The sequence below is a fragment of the Dicentrarchus labrax genome, unplaced genomic scaffold (genome assembly GCF_905237075.1).
Source record: "Dicentrarchus labrax unplaced genomic scaffold, dlabrax2021, whole genome shotgun sequence".
NCBI lineage: Eukaryota > Metazoa > Chordata > Actinopteri > Moronidae > Dicentrarchus > Dicentrarchus labrax.
Window position 1 is genome coordinate 3,942,145 of NW_026136724.1, and position 20,399 is coordinate 3,962,543.

Genomic DNA, 20,399 nt, shown 5'->3' on the forward strand with positions numbered 1-20,399 from the left:
AATGTAGTTTGCTGGAGAGAAGAGGAGGAACAAGGCTAAAAAAAACACACACCTGAAAACACTATTGTAGATGTAAGTCATTTGGACATTTTTATTTTTTTATGACAGATTTATGTTTATCCGCCTTAGTGTGGATGTTGGCAGAGCGGAGCTGGAGAGTCAAAAGGCTCAATCATATTAAAGAAATAATATGAAGTGTGATTTTCAGAGTTGCATTTTTACAAAGTTGGGGAGGCTTTTGAGAGATAGAGTTTTAAAAACACTTTTGTCAAAATCAAAGCAGCAGACACTGAGACATCCTGAAGCTTAGTCCCTAGTATGAGTCAAGCTCCAAAAACACTGCATCCTACATTTCCCTTAATGCAACCAAGGTAACTAACATTTATTCAATGTGTAAAATGGGCAGAGCACCCTAACCTGACTGCGCCAAATGGATTGTTACACAGAACCATCTGGGAAGTCATCATTTGGAAATGGGCAGGTACTTCCAAAAATACGGTTTATGGTGATTGGATTAACCATCTGTCTAACATCCATCCAGCTTGGTTAGGAGTTCCCCTTTAATGGACAAATGCATATGGTACTCGGTTTCTGACTATAGAAGGGAGTATGTCTATCTGGTAGTAACTGAAAATTAAAGGCAAACGCTTGCTAAGAATTCACAATTAAATCTAGATATGCGGTTTTGGTTTTATAACACCTTGATTCAAATAGTGGCAGAACCCGTAATAGATTACCAGTGTTCCCACTATTTTCATTGGCCCATTATACATTTTTTTTGCAATCGTGGTCAACAGGCTTTGCTCCATTATTGTGGGTTTCAGTATAGTGCATTACACAAGGCCGGGATGCTCAAAACAAACTAGTTCACACGGCGTACTGTCTGACCACATCTAAAGGCAAAAGAGTTTATAGCAGGCCCCCAGGAAGAGAACTGGGTAATTTGTTACTGGGAAAGCAGCTTCCATAGAAATGAATGGAGCCTAGCCTCCGACGCTGCATCCAGTCCTCCCTTAATGCATCCATGGTTTATAGCTGTTCTGAACGATCAAAGATGGGGTGAAGACCCTAGCACACAGAGGGGAGAGACATGATGTCCAAATGGTGCCCAATTTCCAAAAATCTTTTTCTATAAGGCCCCTGGTTCTTACTAGTCTGAGGTTAACTTTTTCAGTGGGCACAAAAACATGAAATTAAAGCACAAGCACTGTACATGCAGTTCAAACACTCAAGGATTGTCGGGTAATCTGTGAAAATAAAGGAGGATAAACTGGCTGGTTGATGGTATATGTTGAGGCGATGGGAAAAACGTGAAACAGGGTCTGAGGCGTATGTGTGACAGAGAGATTAGACGGCGGTGGGAGAGGTTCGTGGAGGGAGGAGGAAGGTGCCTCGTTGGGTCTACTTGGCCCCAAACGGTGCCACTTCCTGCCCCTGAGCTGTTGTTGACATCTGACAGCAGTGCCCCGACAGCTTTGGACCGGCTGCTGCTTCCGCTCACATGCGCACGTTTTCTAATTGCCGGGTAAGCGTTTATGCTCCACATCTCATCAAGTGAATTAGGCGCATTCACCGACGGCCCCACGACTCCCCACCACCCCCCACCCCCAAACTGGACAGATATACTGAAGGGGAAAAGGGAGTAAAGGAGGAGGGGAGGCTGCTTTCATTTAATGCAGGTTTCAGTGAGCTTAATTTATTACTTTAAATGCCATAAAGAATGCTATTAACACTATTTTTATGACAGTCAGCTTGTATGCAGTTTGTAAAACATTAGTACCACACAACATGCAAAATCACTGCAGTGGTTATTTACAGTTTACATATTAACATTAATTATGTAATGTTACAGGGGTCCACCACCTACACAGAATTATTACCCAGCTTTACACAGTTCTTCAGCCTTTGTTTGCTCATAGTTTTGGTTTTACAGAACATTTGCTGTGTGGTTGAGAAATAAATAAATTCTGCTATCTAAAAATGTATTGGCTAATTGTGTCATGCGATGGAAATTTACTTAATTTAATTTACTTTTACCAATCAAAACTGAGGCCCTGGCGCTGCCCTTTTCCGTGATATTGCGGTGCTGATGGGCCCGACCAATTTGAAATGCGTTCTGTGGTCCCGTCTGCTGGTGTAAATACGCAACTTAACAAGTTGTTTTTCTTGCATGTTCGCCATTTTGTGAAACAAATATCTCAGCTCTGAGTTAAGGCTACTTGTTGGTTGTTGAACCAGGCAGCAAACGGCAGAAAAAAATAAGCAACTCTTTCAAATAGCAAAGTTAGCTTGACTAGCTTACATATCAAACAAGCATACATAAACCAGGGATCAAACCAGAGCTAAAAGAAGAATAAATATTTCACTTGCATTCAATGTTCTGTGCTCTGTGTTTACTGAAAGTTTTAATGTTACGTGCATTTACTTGACACATTAGCTATTTTCATTAGGTGATAATGGGTATTATTCACAGCAGACATTTTGACATATAGCAGGAAAAGCACAAGTGTAATTAATTACATTAACGATGAGGCGGCATTCCATTAAGATACTCTTTTTCCAGGGCTTGTACAGGCTGGCTAATTGGAAAAGCTAACAGGGAAAATTAATGGAGTGGAGCCATCACTAATAGTATAAGTGGCACACATGTGTTTTCCTTCTTTGTCAAAATGTATGCTGCAAAAGACCTACATATTGTCTGGCTGTGTGTCTGTGAGCTTATTTTGAGGGAAAAAAGCTTTCAAAGGTTATAGTTCCAGATATCCAATTATGTGTTAGCGAACAACGTAGCAAACAAGCTCCAATAAACACACAGTGCACTAAATGATAGAAAGACAAAGTTAGCACGCAAGCTAACGTAATGACTCAGACATTTATCTTAGGAAATGGTGGAAACCAAAGGCCAGGACACACCAACCCGATGGCCGACCGTCGGCAGAGAAGCAGTACGTTCTGCGCGAGCGCGAGGCGTAATACGTCCCCATAACAGCAGGCGGCGCTAATCTGTGTTGTCGCCCCAAAAAAATGAAAACCGGAAATGACCGATCACTCTAGACCTAGTAAACACAGAGCACGCTGTCGTCAGTCATTGTTTTCATCAGAGAGTGTTGATAGTAGTCAAGAAGGATCGTTATTGTCATTACTCGCTGAACGGAAAATACGATGGCTAATAATAACAAGATACTGGCGTTGGCGTAGTATGTTTACCATCGTCACTTCCGGTTTTCTTGTGCACTCACTGATTCGCTAGTTAAGGGCTAGCACTCCACCAATCAGATTGGTTATTGAGGCTGACGGCCACTGGCCAATTCTACATGTCGAATCGGCCAAAATGAACGCCGATGCCGACTCTGACTGACGACGGCATGGGACACACCGAACCGACTTGAGTCACCGACCTCGCCCGACTGTCCGACGATGTCCGACGGCTGATAATCGGGTTGGTGTGTCCGGGCCTTACAACAGGAGAAGGAAAGTGAATATTAGACTTAAATTCATCACGTGGCCAAAAGCACAACTAATGTCAGGGCAATTCCTGCCTCTATGTTACCACGAGAAAAAAATAAAAATAAAAAATCTTTATAGCATGTTAAGTTACCATGCTGTAAAACAATCACTCAGATAACAGTTAGCAACCCAGAACTACTGAAGAAAGTCAAACAGTTACCTGCTCCAAGCTCCACCAAAAGCTATTCTTTTTAGCATGTTAAGGTACCATGTGGTTAGGAAAAAATAGTCAACTCTACAGACTACAAAACTCTGTTGAAATAGTTGAGAAACCTCCTATCCTCCTAACGACAAAGTTAGCAACCAGCTAGTGAAGAAAGTCAAACTTCTAGCAAGCCATTGATTTAGTTACAGGCTGTATCCAAAAATACTTAGTTGTCCACTTACTCATTATAATAGTCATTTGTTTTCTAAATACTGACATGTAGGCTAAACTGAGATTTTGTACACTTACTATCATCATCATCATTTTGCTCCATTCCATTAGCTTTTCCTATTCGACTGCCTGTTGCGCATGGCAGCTCACTGAATAGTTAAATGGACTGAGGACCTCGTTAATGTTATTAGCTGCACCTTGCTGTGACTACAAGTCAAAATGTCTGCCATGAAAAAGATCTATATGGCTGTGTGTCTATCAAACCGTGATGGAAATTGGGGCTTCTTTTAGTGAGCCAACCACTTTTGGCTTCTATAATTCAGCCAAATTTAGCAATAAGTTATGTGCACATATATCACTAAATTATAAAAGGTAATTACAGTACACTTTGTTCAACCTTGTTACAACCAAAATGGGTTTTGGTTGTAACAACCAGTTGGGCCGCACTTAACACCCAGTGCAATCCTGCATACCTTCAGGTGATGGAGCCAGGGTGCAGCTTTGACAAGGGAAGCATGGAGTACAGCGTGACTTCCCAAACATCTGCAACTAGTCAATCAATTGTCACTGTGTTATAATTGGTATATTAATGTGGTTGACATCTGATTGACAGCCACATTACAAAATATTAGCAAAAGAGCACAGCACAGAGGACTCAGATTAGTCTCTAAATTGTAGAGGTTTAGACTTCAGCGACCATTTCCACTCGATTGTGCCAACAACCATGTGTGCTTATTCATGAGGTTGGATGACGGGGTAAAATAACATTAACTATAGCATGTCACATTCCATTACCCAGGATAAGAGTGTGGCTGGCTGCTCTGTCAAGAAAAAGCCACAGAGCAACAGCCTGGTTTTAAAGTCAAGGCCACTCATTTTGATGGATTCTTTTTGTTCAGTTTGAATCTCTCTCATTCAAGTCAGACATCAGAGTGTGTTATGATATAAAGTCCTAGTATTTCCTCATCCAACACACTTAAATCACAGCCATGGAGTGAAAGCTAAAGTCACCAACTGGAATTTCTTTCCTCCCATGGCACTTTCTTCCACCCCGCAGTGCCGGACATCTTCATCTACAATCTTTCAAAGATTGACAAGGAAGCGGCTCGGAGATGCTGGCATGAGGTTACTGTATCTATATTTAAAGCCTGAGCCTCAATGAATCTGACCTGCTCTAATGAGTCTGAGCAGACAGAGAGACAAGTGCGGGAAGGAGGTGCACGGACGGAATCTGTGTTGGGTGGATTGCATTTGTGTGTGTGTGAACTGAGGTATGTGTGTGTGTGTCTGTAGCTAGCCAGTGAGGAGAGCGGCTGACTGATGACGGAGGTGCAGACGCCAGGCAGACAATGCCCTAGTAATTGTCTGCCACTTCTCCCTCTCGCCCTCCCACCTGCGCCGACTCCCTCGCCATCCTTTCTTCCCATGAGATGCCCTTTCTCCCTCTCGCTCTGTCTCTGTAAAGCAGGTCAGGTGTTCGTCACTGTGGCGCAGAAGAAGGGAGGAGCGGCGAGTAGAATCCAGTCTCAAGCTGGCAGGGTTATCTTTCATAATGTGTTTCCATCCCAGAAATGAATAAATATTGATCACAGACAGGCTGTAAGAAGTGTAGTCTTACAATTTTTGTAGTCTGCAATTGTAAAAGCCAGTGTGTGTTTGAAATGAAATGTCCGACCACATTCAAACTAGTAGTAGGAGTGTCACGGAGATGGACCATAAGCATTCATCGTGATGCACAGAAGCCGTGTCTACTCTCTCTGTCACATGCCTTCAAATTCACGGATCTGTTACTCCAACTGGAATTCCTGGATTGTACTTGATTATCTCCCTGGTGCCTGGAGCAACTGGCGAGACAATCAACGCTTGCATTGTTTTGTTTTATTTTGAGTCTGACCACTCACTAAGGATCATATAAAGGGCACACACTGCATTAACCACGACTTGCTTGATCAGTGACAAGCAAGAACATAGAGACCTTTCATCTGGAGATGTCTGCAGTGCACTCTACTAATACTAGCGGATGCAACCTAGATATGAGTCGCCATTGTTTCCTCCAAGGCCATGTTCAGACGGTCAGTAGTACTGCACTGACCACTGCATTGGCGGCTAGAGGTAGAGCGGGTCATCCACTAATCAGAAGGTTGGTGGTTCGATCCCCAGCTCCTCCCGATGCATGTTGTAGTGTCCTTGAGCAAGATACTGAACCCTGAATGAATGAATGAATTAGTTTCTGTTTGTGATGGTCTTTACCATCATTGTATGAATTTGGCATGTAGTGTTACGCAAACGCAAACGGACGCAAACATTCCAAGAGAGGGAGCACAGGTCATCTCCCTTGGTCACCGGGGCTCGAATCCCAGCCGTTACAAAAGCACAAGAGCGAGCCAGAGTTTTCTCAATGTGGAGCCACACAGGCCACATCCCCCGGAACCTCCAAACTGCACCTTAGTAATGTGATCATCAATGCCATCCTGTTTCTTGTCGCTTTTGTGCGCTTTGAGCGGTTGGAAGACTAGAAAGGCGCTATACAAGTACAGTCCATTTACCTTTTACAACGTTTGCCCCAATGTAACGGCATCTACAACGAACGCAAACATTCCAAGCAGAATTCTGGCATCTGACCTTCAAAGTCATGAATATGTTACCCAAACTGGACTTGCATGCTGTTTTCTGTGCCTGTTTCCTCTTTAAAGTGAATGTGCTCATTCTTGTGTGGAGCATCCATGTTAAGATGTATTCAGACAGAAAGCAAAGCAACTTCTCGGCTCACATCATTCCCACAAATTTGAATTCTAGATTGTTTGTTTTTATACGCCCCAAACAACCATTGTACCGTGTACTTTAGCTGTAAGACAGCTTGCAGTTGACATACCAGTCTTGCATAGCCAGACCTTTCTTGGCCATTACTGCTGGCATTTTAGCACTGTGCCAGCGATGGAGGAAGGTCTGGCTGAACCAAAGGTCTTGGCCAGCGCAAAGCCCAGAATGCAGCAACTTTCTTTTACATACCTTCTGTTAGCGACCAGGTTGGGGTTAGGGTAACTTTCCATTTTTGAGCATGTAGGTTGTTAGCTCGGAGGTTGTTGTTATTTGACCTAGCGACAGGGACTTTGAAGGCGGTAACAAGCAGATAGGGGAAGGGGAGGAGAATGCCAACTGAAATATTCGGCAAATGGCAGGCTTACACCAACAGCGTACTTCCTGTGAGACACACTGTGCGTGTGTGTATGGAGTGTGTCCGTCTGTGTGCTTTTGTTCAGCTCAGCCTCTGCCTACCTGCCTCATACTAAATTAGTTGCTCTGGCACAGATAAAACCTTGGACTTCAACTGAGACACAAATGTGTTTTTGAATGGAGGCAGAGGCTTTGGTGTTAAAACACATAATGAGAGGGAGGAAAAGAGGCTCCTATTCAGTGCAATGGGCAGTGCTGATGAAAACCAATCAATTAGCCCGTAAGTGACAAATGCTGAGTAAACACAAGGGTGCTTTTGCAGACCTCTGACAGCTCTGTGGCAACTAGCCAGACCACTCATCCCTCTGGACCACTGTACACTGTCAAAACTGTCAAAAACAAACTGGCCATTGAACGTGTAGTCACACTTCTACCCAAAAAACAATCTCAAAATGCTATCTACAATGATGTTGTATCAGATTTAAATCCTCACCTGAAGCTTACCTTCAAAATTAACCCTAGCACACAAGCCATGTTGAAATTAGGCAAAATAAAGGAGAGAATAGGTGAAACTGCATTTTGGTTCGACATTTATGAGGTTTAAAGACTTGACATCTCATATTGTTGTTAAGATGGATTTCTGCAGGAGGAATGCCGTCACTAATCTCCCGAAGCTCACTGAGTTTTTCTGCACTGAACTCTGAAAACACAGCAAAGTCTCCTTGACTCACAGTGATTCATCTTATCATAACTCTTAACTCTCAGCTTGGTAAACAAGTGCACAATACTCAACCATGAGTTTCTCTAGATCTCTCTATAAACAGGGAGACAGCTTTGGCACTGTCCTGCACACACACACACTCACACAAGCACATGTTCAGCAGAGCAGGCTTGACTGATACACAGCTCCTCCCACATACTCTTCATTTGACAGCACAGGGATAAAAGTTCAAATTTTTCCATAACGAGTCGGCAGTATCAGCTCGTGGAAAAGTGTACAGAGGGCAGCGTTCTTAGAATGGCAGATCACATTTCAGTGGCGAGCGCTTTTCAGAGAAGCACGTTCACGTGAGAAAATGACTCCTCTGAGGGACACAGTCGTGGTGCAGGAGCTAGGAGAACACCGGTCTCGCCACGGCTGGGATGTGATCCCACCGATCCTGCTGAACTACCGGACAGCCAGCTCAACAATGCGGGCCTGCGAGCTGCCAATTTGTAGTGCCGAGGTGTCGCAGAGGCTGAGAGCACAGGTCGTCTCCCTTGGTCACCGGGGCTCGAATCCCAGCCGTTACAAAAGCACAAGAGCGAGCCAGAGTTTTCTCAATGTGGAGCCACACAGGCCACATCCCCCGGAACCTCTAAACTGAACCTTAGTAATGTGATCATCAATGCCATCCTGTTTCTTGTCGCTATTTTTAGAAAAAATAATGTCTGAACATTATACAGATTCCCAATATACAGTCACAAGATTATGTAGGTATTTGATCTGGTTTTCGGCCTGAGCCAGCACATTTACTGCAGCTTTTGTTTTGTATGTGAAAAGTCTAACCACTTTACATCGTTGCTTTCTTTGGCAGCTTCTTTAGCGCAAGGCTCTCATTGCTATGATGCTTCTGCACTGTACTTCCCAGGGTCGAAGCAAACTGCAAACATAAATCTGAATCACTCACTTTGAGATAAAGGGTTTTCCTGGGAAATATCTGCAAAAGCACTTGAGTGTTTTAATTAGGAAATGTCAAAGTTTTAGAGAACTGGACAGAAGGTCAATCACTAATGTGTCCCAATCAAGTGTTTCAGCCCCTGATCCTGATCCAAGTCTTTTAATATTGAGTATTTGCCAGTGCAGATGCATACAGCTGCACAGCTGCCTGAAGTAGACATTTGACCAAAAATGCTGAATGTTTCCTCATTCATTTCAATGAGACAACTAATAATGCAGTGGGAGTCTGGATGTAGAGGGCTCCTGCAAGAAAAGCAATGCACAATTACAAAAAAGTCTAACTTTAGCCAATGCAACATCCCCTGGAAACGTATTGTGTTGGTCAGCGACATCTGTCGCCTGTAGCACACACCCTGTAGCACACACCCACACAACCCTGCGATTTTTAACACAGTACCATTTTCTGACTAACAAAGAAACTTAGATATGTTGCTGTGGAATCGATCTGCAGTGACAATGCATTGAAAATACAGCCTACGTCACACACTTAGTATCTCACATACAGTTGTTTTTTTTACCAACAGCAGTTTCTTAGAGAAGGGCCATGACCATGAGCAGCTCTTCCTTCTTGACTTGCTCACTTTAGATGAATATCAATAACAGAAAGAGCCTGTTGCCATTTATTTGTGCCACTCAGATGCTTGAACCTTTATGAGTTTGGCAAAGGTTACGGAATGAAATGGGCTCTAAAGATGTCATAACTACAGATTGAAAATGGACTAAATGATGGATTGAGATATGGAAACATCATGAAATTAAAACACTGATGGCCTTGATCTTGACATTGTGCACCAACCTGGGACATCTGTAATTATGTTATATTAATCAGTGACAGAAGAAACAGACATTTGCTTGTATTAAAGTGGTGTACATTCAAGCTGTAAGCTTCTTTGAAACTGGACCAAAAACCCTACTAACGTCTGGCTTTTATCTTCAATTGAAAAAGGTGTACAATCTGCGTTCGTTCCTGGGTCAAATGGAATGGGTATTTATCAGCTCGCACTGTGATCTGCATTGATCGAAAACATGAACCCCTGGGGGACACGCTAGTTTTCGCCACTTTTCCACATTGAAGTTCTGGACGTTAGCGCATAATTAGCCAGGAACATTATTTATTGTTTTTGTGAACGATGTGCAACAGCGATTTGGTCTTCGTATCAAGCACAATGCAACACCGGCAAGACAGCAAGGTGAAAAAGCCTATCCTGCTCTGCATTGAGTTTGAAAAACGTAACATTGTCCCTGGCCTCCATACTGCTTTCTACTCTTTACCAGTGTTAATGTCGTTGACGAAGACTATGACGAAAAATATTCGTCAACGAACCTTTTTCACGGACAAAAACTAAATAAAAAGTCAGATATGATGACGAAGACTGTGACAAAATATAACTGACACATAAAAATGAGACGAAAATGTTAGGGAGGGACGAATGGAGAAGAGATCCAATCAGAACTACTCTTCTTGTGGGACAAGTTGGGAAGAAATCCAATCAAAGTGAATCTTTGAGGTTAGGTTGATCTATGCAGAAGCAACAGAGCCATTTTAAAAAGCGGCGGCAAATGCAGGCGCAACAGCTAAACAAACGCAGCAGCAGTTACACAGGAGGAGAACAAAGACGAGTTTGCAGAACTTTGCACAGTTTCGAGGACGTTTTCACAACAGTTAGGTTGTTTACATTATATTTAGTTGTGTTTAGTTGCACAGTCTTAGATACACAGCTTTGCTGATTTCAGTTGACTTCGCTCGTTAGCAACAAGCTAACGTTTTGCAGTGCACCCGGTCCGAGGGCAATGGCATGTCTCATGAACAACAGAAATGTCAGCGCTAGGTCTAGGACGGAAATGAAGAATTGACATCTGGTCACACTTCACATATGACAACAAGGACAACAAGACCGTCTGTAAACCGTGTGGAGCAAAAATCGCTGGGAAAAACACCACCAACTGGAAGTGACATTTACAGACGAATCATCCAGAAATACATGCAAAGGTTAGCATACACACTAAGGTTATTTTATCAGATAAAACATTGTGATTTAGATGACTAAAATCTGCTAATATCTGGTCTACTAAAACTAGACTAAGACTAAGACTAAATCAGAATTTGCTGTCAAAATTAACACTGCTCTTTACTAACTCTGTTTGTGACGCCAAACATAACACATCAGGAAAAAAAACCCAGTCATCTACTGGCAATGGGAAAGGAGTCAATCATCTATTTTTAACGAGTTAAGCTTGTTTAAAATAGTCCCTATGATATTATATTGATAAGACTCAGTGCTGAGTAGATGCCCAGAGGGGATATTTGTTTCTACAGTGGGCTGTCCATGCTCGATGCTACAGTACATACAACTAGATACACATAGAAACATCCCCAGCAGCTTGTTTAGGCTAGTTGTTTTTTGTATGCGCACCAAAATGAAATTGATTAAATAAGCCACTTAAAGGAGCAGTGTGTGGCAGGTAGCAACTAAGTTTCTGATGGCATCCCCCTCGCCTCACCCTCCCTTTCCAAGTGTGTAGGAGAAACTATGATGGCGGCTAAACACGTGAAAAAATATAAAGGGCCCTAAATAGAGCAAGTGTTCGTTCTGCACTACTATAGAAACCTTTTCAACATGGCAGATTCCGCCAAAATATTAATTAGTTGTGGTATAAGAGACATTTTCCATGATTAATTTGTCTGGAGGCTGATGGATCCGAATGATGAGCTGACATTTGTAAACTATGATAAGGTTTGTGTTATGAGGCTGGTAGAGGGACAACCCACACAGCTCATTATTTTTAATGAGCTCCACCTTTCCAGTTTTGTTAGCGTTGATTTTGCACATATTGCTGCTGGTCTTTCTTCCAGGGCACAAAGAGGCCTAGATATTAGAACATTCTAGTGTCACAATAAAAATAGTACCTTACATCCAAGGTTATTGAGTATGAAGGGTGCATCTGGAGGTCTGTGAATGAAAGCAGGTGCTCTCTGGACACAAAAGTCTGATAAGATGACGAATGAGAGATAACAGCACAGATAGAATTTCTGAGCCAATGCAGTCAGGAGGATTGGGAAGTAAAATGTCAATGACAAACCCTCAGTTTTATCCCATTTCTCATGATCAACAGCAAGTTTTACTACTCTGTTGAGTGAGTCTTTGCTGATAGGGAGTGATGCTGATAATAAAGAAGAAGCAGAGAAGACGTGGGGACAGAGGGAGCGAGCACAGGCACTCTGCTGCTTCCAGGTGCTTCCAGGAATAGCAGAGCTGCTAATGGCGCTGGCTGGCAATGTGGCCCGTAATGCCTGTTGATGGAAAACACAGCCGGCCAATTACAGCGCCCATATCTAATCACCGGGGTCAGGGGTCAACTCCCATCCACCATCTGTCTTCATTTGACGTCCCTGTCATTAGCTGTTGCCTCATCACTGGAGTGAGTTCAATAGATCTCAGCGTACAGTTGGAAGGCGAAGGGAGAGAGTGTTGTGAAGCATGTTTTGACACACACACACACACACACACACACACACACACACACACACAGACGCACACACACGCACACATAAATTTGTATGCTGGAAGTAGAATGGTGATGTAATAAAACGCAGCTGACATTCAGACATAGACAGAAATACACACTGATTCAAATGCTGATCTGGGTGAAGTGATAAAAAGTGGCTGGCAGGACCGCTCTGCTCGGACAGCAGCTTTATGGGAGGAAGATCATATTCCTGAAAAGCCCAAACCTTCTGCTGTCTCCTCTCACAGGACAGAGGAGCTGTTGTTATTCAGGACACCTCCTACAGACTGTGGGTGTAATAAGTCACATACTACACTATATGGTAAACAGAAAAGACAACAGAGCTGTATAATTACACAATCAATAATCATGAGCATTGTTGTTTGGAAAAAAATGGGAAATGATCTATAGTGAGCTACTAGCTTCTGTAACTCAATGAAGTTTACTGTCCGTATACAAAGACAAATTGGCATCCACTACAGCGGTTGCTATTAGAAGTTGAAACCTTATTGATTTTAACAAACAACAATTATTTGTTAGCATACAAAAACTACAATTCTCATGATAATTTACCAGCATGGGTGATTACATTATTGTAACTTGGTTTCGTCCATATCTGTAAAATTAACGCAATTTTCTAAAGTTATTTACCAAAACGTTTTTTGGGGGGGTAGGTGCATAGGGGCGCAACCTCTAACATGCGAGCTACCAGGGTGTCCCTATATTCTTAAACGGTCTAAGCTCTTGCTGACTAACCCTAACCCTGTCTTTGGTTTCAGCTCAGAGTGCAGAGTTAGCTGTTAGCATCTAAAAATCTGGCTTAGATTGTAATAAAATGGTGACACTGGTGGCAGTTTGTCAGGCTCTACTATAGATACCTTAATCCTAAGTTTACTGTATGTATAATTATATATTGCAATATACATTGATATATATAATATATACTGCACTGTTCATTTTTTAAATAATCTTGTCCAAGTGCATCCAATTACAGGTCAGATGAACCCTATGGAATTCAAACCCATAGTGCTGGTGCCATCACAACATAGCCCTATCTTATTTTGTGTATGTGAGTGAGTGTGTATGTGAGTCTGAGCACATGCAGCTGAGAAAACCGGGAAAGTGTCAGTTATTCCTGCATTAAAGGAAAGTTTCACCCAATGCAGAAAGTCGGTCAGAGAGCTAATTCTATACTCACGATAAAGGTGAATGTAGAAATGTTATGCACTCACAGTAAAACAGCTGGAACAGAACAAGTTTGGCTAAGTTCTCTGGGGACTGTCTAAATGCATCCTGGAAAATGTAGGAAATAACTATCTAATTACAACCCGTCATTGAAACAGATAAGTCCAAAACAAGGATGAGAATTCCTTAAGGGTGCTTGGAAAAATTGGAAATTTGAACATGTACATCTACGGGACTGGACTTCTGATTACGGCATGGTGCTGGTGAGACGCATCCTTGTGAGGCTCCCAGGCTATTTTATTAGAAGACTACAAATAGCTTAAACTCCACATGTACTTGAACAGTGGACAACCAGTCAACAGACTTAATACCATTGTAGGGAAATCACAGAAAACAGCTCAGCACTCCAGCAACATCGAAAACACCAGGGCCTACTTCCAAAGCTAATACTAGCTCAACCGCTGCCAACAAAGATGCCAAGACGGAGGTAATGGGAGAGGACGGGACGGGGGTTGAAGTCCTCAGTTCTACACGCTCAATGCAAAGCGACTTCTCAAAGAGGTTTGAGGATGTGCTGGTGGGAATAGGTGGACTCGAGGGTGATTCACTGATGAAGACCATTTGTTATGATCAAAAATCTCCAGAATAATTCCTAAATAATTTCAGTTTATTAGAACTTGGTTTAAATAATCTGGTTTAGCTGCACTATGACCTGTCTGATGGTCTGACTGGTCAAGTCTCTTGCAAAATCAGACTGACAAGTCCTGTTGCCATGTTCCCAGATCTCCAGAACAATTTATTTGTAAATCCAACATTATCAAAACTAATGGGAATGATGGCCAAAGCAAAAAAAAAAAAACCTCCCAAGAGTTATCCTTTAATGTCATCAAGGATTCAAAAAGGTGCTGGAGCATCAATTCTATAAAGGCAATCTGTCTTGTTATGAGCAGTAGAGCGCATGGTACATGGGAAAAGATTAGAGGATTACAGTGTGTGTGTGTGTGTGTGTGTGTGTGTGTGTGTGTGTGTAAATAAATGTGTGTGAGCAAGGATTCTGCATAAGAGAAAGGGGGGGGCATATCTGTGCAGCCGACTGAGCTCCAGCTGTGGTGTGCTCTGAGGCAGAAGTGAATGGAGGTGTGAACGCGCAGCCAGGTGCTGCCCCCGTCTCACCCTAACACCCTCGCTCAGTCCACTTCCTCCCCGTTAATTAGGAGGACCTGTGAGGGTGGAGAGGGGGGGAGGGTGATGGTCGTGGTGAGGGGGAGTAAGGAGGGCGAGTGCATGCGGGGGTTGTGAAACAGCTGTCTAAGCGGCCGTTACATCAGAGGCCCAGTTCTTGCACCCGGATCTTTCCAGACTCAGTCTAGATGTGTTTAAGATGGTTCACATCTGACATCAGAGTGTGTCTCACTAACTTTGCATCTACATTTATTAGCACACGTGCCTTACAGTCAAGGTGAAATGAAAAATGCCTTTTTAACCCTTTAAGATCACATCCCCCAGTGCACAAATAGCACTCTGCTTTCTGTTTCATGTTAACTTGTATGCTTATATCCCACCCACTCCTGAACGTGCTCCCACTTGTACTGGGAACAGTCGGGATCCATTTTAGGTACTGCTACTTAGTTAATGAGGGCAGAAAGTTGATTCAAAGGGAAGAAGTGATGAAGTACAATGAAGAAGAAAGACAACTCACCCTCGCACTGCTTGCCATCTCCTTTGTAGCCCGGCTTGCAGATGCAGTTGTAGGACTTGGGCGTGTTCTGGCAGAGCGCGTCGATGTGGCAGTCGTCTGAACCCTCCGCGCACTCGTCTGCATCTGCACAAACATCAAAAATCTATTAGACTCGAGTACCAGTGGTTTCGACGAGTCCTAGAGTTCTGATATGCTGGATCAGCTTCAGCGCCCACAAAAATGATTCCAGTGAGCGCTATGCAGTGAGGTTTACATCACATATCTCTTATTAGGGAAAAAGAAAGCACAGGTTTGGAATGGCACTTAACTGCACATACCCTGAGTTGAGGTATCAGACTTGGTAACAGGGAAGAAAAAGTTGGATTGGTGCATCTCTACAATGGAGCTGTTTCCTATCTGCAGTGAGCCAGCACTAAAGACAGCTAGTCTCATCAGTGCTACATCTGTTCCCTTTTGTCCCTTTTAGTGTCCTGTAGAGTTCACAGTTTGTGTCTGATGACACATTACAAGAATTGTGTGTATAACAAGTCACAGAATAGTGGGTGCCAACCAACTAGCAGATAACAGGTCTGCACTCCAAATGTACTACTTTTACTTCATTTAGCTTGTTTTACACCTACGTTAGGACAGAATGATGGATGTTTCAATTTCCAATTGAGAAACACAAAGACACTAATTAAGGCATAATGAGCCTACACGAGTGGTTCCTAAGGAAAAGCGCAAGGACCACCCAAGGGGTCTCTAGATAAATCTGAGAAGTTGCAAGAAGACCACTAAGATAGGAATAGGAAAAAAACATTTAATTTTACACAAAATTAAAAAGTAATTATATATATATATATAACATTCCTCTCATGTTTGCTTGTTTTTTCCCCCTTGTGATAGTTTTTGTCTTCAGGCCTTTAAAATGTGGAGGAAAATACACTTCTGACCTGGTGATAACCCACTGACACATGGAACCAAGCTGACTCTGCATTGTTTTAGAAGGCCGCTACACCGATTTAACACATGAAAGTCAGTTTATTCTTCATGAGGAGTACACCTCAGCCTGAAAACTGCTTCACACAAACTTCTGGAGGAGTTTTGTGAAGTCTGGGGAAAATGTTTGGGTAATTTCAGCTTGGGTTTGTAAGCTACAAATTTGAAAGGAAAGTCTGCATTACAAACTGGGGGTGTGGAGTCTGGAAGATGGGGGCAACCAAGGCTGGATTATGTGTAAAACTAAACAGTTATGATGTGTCGTCTGAGGTGTTCAACCACCCGACTAGCACTTTGCTGAAGCATACCGACTCAAGCAGGGAGGGTCTAATAAAAGCAAGCCCCCAGGAAGAGACATAGTGGCCAAGCCGTGTAATTACAGCAATGACCGTCACATAATGCACACTGGCCCAAAAAGACTTACATTGTGAAAGAAGGGGCTGTAAAACAGTGGATAAATGTTTTTGAGCTTCACAACCCCCACAAAATGACTCATCTCACTATTTGATTCATTCTGTCTGATAAAATTTGCAACGTCTAGAACAGCCGCACTATTAAATAATTGTATCCCCATGCAAGTTAGTTGAGGGCTAAACCAGATGTTAGCTCTCTGCTGCACTTGTGATATGGGCCCCACAATGCAGAAGATCCAGGTTATTTTATACTGGCAAATCAAACTTGGGAAGGTGGTGAAAAAGTTGGTTTCGAGCCCTGTACAATAACTCTCATGCATCCTGCTGTAAACATGTGCCCGAATTTCCTGTAGAATAGTATTTTACATTACTTTCCTTTGTTTTGATATCGGCATTACATATCGGCCATCAGCCACTGAAAAACCCATATCGGTCGAACACTAAAATGTAGTATCCAGGCTTTTTAGAGCTTGACTCATTGGGACTATAAGTCTGCGTATCTCGGATTCGGCTGGTTCAGTTTTGGCCTATTCATAGTTTTTGGGACTTTATGGGAGTGTAATCCAAACTGAGTTAAGGATCATAAGCTTAAAGGTTGGCAACCTCTAGCCTAAACACATATTTCTGCCTGCAGTCTTAAAAGAAGTAAATGAACTCTGTCAGAGCTACTCACAGCGAACAGTGTGCACGCAGTGTTGCCTCATTCAGCTTTAAATTGACTGAATTAGCTTTTTCAAAATCAATCAAATCCCAGGACATCCTTCCCAAACGTTTCGGATAAATTATAAACTCTAAAGTCAAGGTCCATCCCCAGAGAGCATGCAGAGAACAGAAGGTTTAACGGCTCCCCAATTGATCCGGTTATTGATAGAGGAGCCGGTCACATCTGGGCCGAGTCCCAGGGCAGAGGGCCAACTCATTACATGCACACGGGGGGGGGGGACAGGCATAGAGATGTTTTGGTTTTGGCTTCTCTCGTCATATCTATCATTGAGCAGGCCTTTGCATCACAACAGAGCTCCTCTGCTCGTCCTCTGCTTCCATCAGAGTATAAATAGCCTGTGTGTAAGTTAGGCAACCTGGCTGGAAGCTGCCTGTGGTTCAGCCCCTGCTCGCTGCCTGGGCCTGCGCCAGACTCGGCCGTATAAAGGCAATAAATAAACGATAAAACGGAATTTACAATAAATATTTTCTCTGCTAAAAAAAAAAGTCAGTGAGTGTTTCATTGGAGCCTGAGGGAGGGAGAGAGAGAGAGAGAGAGAGAGAGAGAGAGAGAGAGAGAGAGAGAGAGAGAGAGAGAGGCAGCAGAAGCAGCAACAAGTTCAAGACTTCTGATTTTTGATGCTGCAGGAGGGGGCACTGAGTGAAATGTTTCCTCCTCTTTTTAGCTCCTCTGCTTCTCCTGCTGCATAACCTCCTGCTTTTGACAAAGCCTTGCCTGCATGGTGGCTCACTGTCTCAATATTGACTCCTCACCCATTCACAGCAGTGGGAGGCTGAACAATGTGCTGCTGCTGCTGCACTGGTCGATACTGGGCCCCTGCTGCCTGCCTGCCTGCTCCTCCTGGGACTTTGACGGCCCTCCTGCCACTACCACCCCACCTCTTCAACCCACATTTACATACATATACACACACACACACACACACACACACACACACACACACACACACCTCCTTCTCCTCCTCCCTCCTCTAGCTCCGGACAGGCCACCGAATCCGGAGACAAGGTGCTCTCTAGCGGCTCAGCTTCAAAAACCACCTTCCGTAAATCATTTTGCACCGTTTCTACACGGGGAAATATTCAAACAGGCATGCCTCTCACTCCAAATCAAAGCAAATGAGTGCTTAACCCCGAGATCAAGCTGCGGTTTCCGATTGAAATTGACCTTTGCGCGCAGGAAACAGAAGTTCCAGTGAAGTCTGGAGCGCTGCTGGTAAACTGACTGGAAATCAGTTTGCGCATCACAAATAGGCCACCTTTCAGGAAAACTGTGATGTAAAAGTAAGTTTCCACCAAGACTTTGACATTTGAATAAATCAAGCGCGCTTTACGAAATCACCAAATTCAGCGCAGGCCTACAAAAATGTCTGATTTATGGCGACTCCAATCGTGGAGAAAGCAGTGCGTAAATGTTACTTTCACTGCCGTTCAGGGTTTTTTTTTTGCATGAATCCGGTGCTGTTCTAATACCACAGTGGTTACAAATGCCATAATGCCATGCAATAACAGTATATAAACTTGCAATGCGCATGTGTAACTAAATGGCAAGTTTAAAGTGGCCTACTTTTTGATTTATTTAAAAATCACCAATAGCATATTCCCGGTCTTTTCCCCATCTTTTTTCCCTTTAAGCCGGTAAAAGTGAAGCCACCAAAAAGTGCATTAAATGCTTCACAATAAAGCAAGACAGACAGACGGACAGACAGAGAGGAAAGGGGGGCTCTTACCTGCCAGTCCGACATTCCCCATCACCCTGCAAGTATTTATGAGGAGGATAAACAAACAAACGTCCCGGGAAAAACAAGCGCTCCCCATGCTGACAGACGGTGTGAGGATTCAGCAGGGCTTTTCTGGGGGTTTGGACTGTGTGTGTGTGTATGTGTGTGTGTGTGTGTGTGTGTGTGTGTGTGTGTGTGTGTGTGTGTGTCTCTGATAGGAGAGGAGGAGGACCGCTTTTGGTGGACTGGCAGCGGCGGGGGGAGAGAGGGAGAGAGGGAGAGAGAGAGAGAGAGAGGGAACAGCAGGAGAGGCAATCCGAGCTCTCTGATTGGCTTGTTTGCGCCAGTGGAGGGAGAGAGAGAGAGAGAGAGAGAGAGAGAGAGAGAGACTGTGTGTATTTAATGAGCGATGAGCAGCAGAGTCATGATGGAGACACTCAGGGTTCCCCAGATAAAAATAAAACAAATAAATGATTTCATAGATAAAAACTTTAATTTCCATTAGAAGGAGCCCCAGATGCGATTTAGGCCTATAGCACTGGTCCCCAAACGGTGGTCTGGACTAACCAAATGTCCAAAAATAAATCCAGATTATTAAAAGGGGCTTTTCTCTAACTTTTGCTTTGTTTTCTTGTTAAATGTTCCATATTTCAGGATTCTACATGTTTTTAATTTAAACTGAGGAAGAAAAATCCCACTTTGGTTAAACTGTACACAGTTTAAAGGGTCACAAGCCCTTAATTGATCCTGTTAAAGGTTCAGTGTGTAACATTTAGGAGGATCTATTGTCAGAAATAGAATATCATATTCATAGGTATGTTTTCATTAGTTTAGAATCACCTCAAAATAAGAACTGTTGTGTTTTTGTTACCTTAGAACGAGCTGTTTGTATCTACAGAGAGAGCGGGTCCTCTTCTGGCGGAGTCCGCCATGTTAAACCAGCATGTTTCTACAGTAACCCAAAATTGCAAACCAAACACTGCCTCTGGATAGGACCTTTCGTGTATTTCACGAGGTTTCCACTGTAGTTTATCCTACACACTGCAATGGGAGGGTGAGGCGAGGGGTTTGTAATTTGCAACTACACCTCTAGATACTACACCAACACACTGGTCCATTAAGATCCTCATACGTACTCTCGCTATTTAAATTTATAACATTAAAAATAAATCTAACCCTATTGTTGGCCTAACCGTGCCCCACTAGGGGCCCCCAAAGATCCAGAAACCACAGGAACCACTTAGGCAATAGTGAGGCTATAATACAGTCTTCTTCTTCAGTACTCACTGACACAATCTTCTGAATGGTGATAGGCTATAAGGAGGTTTTAAGGTTTAAGAAATACTGACACCTAGTGGTCTGACATCAAGGTTGAAGAATTGAATCACTGCAAGCAACT

The 20,399-nt window shown here is 43.2% G+C and overlaps 1 protein-coding gene across 2 annotated transcripts in view; it reads right to left on the reverse strand.

The window, feature by feature from the left end:
- The window catches only part of scube1 (signal peptide, CUB domain, EGF-like 1), a 111,646-nt gene extending 92,388 nt beyond the window's left edge, over window positions 1–19,258 (reverse strand). For both annotated transcript variants that reach the window (XM_051392552.1, XM_051392550.1), the window contains exons 1-2: window positions 19,010–19,258; window positions 15,169–15,291 (exon numbers count right to left, since the gene is read on the reverse strand). In XM_051392552.1, the coding sequence (XP_051248512.1) occupies window positions 15,169–15,291; window positions 19,010–19,097 (211 nt within the window). In that variant the 5' untranslated portion in view covers window positions 19,098–19,258. The remainder of the gene's footprint in view (window positions 1–15,168; window positions 15,292–19,009) is intronic.
- Between the last annotated feature and the right edge of the window lie 1,141 nt (window positions 19,259–20,399).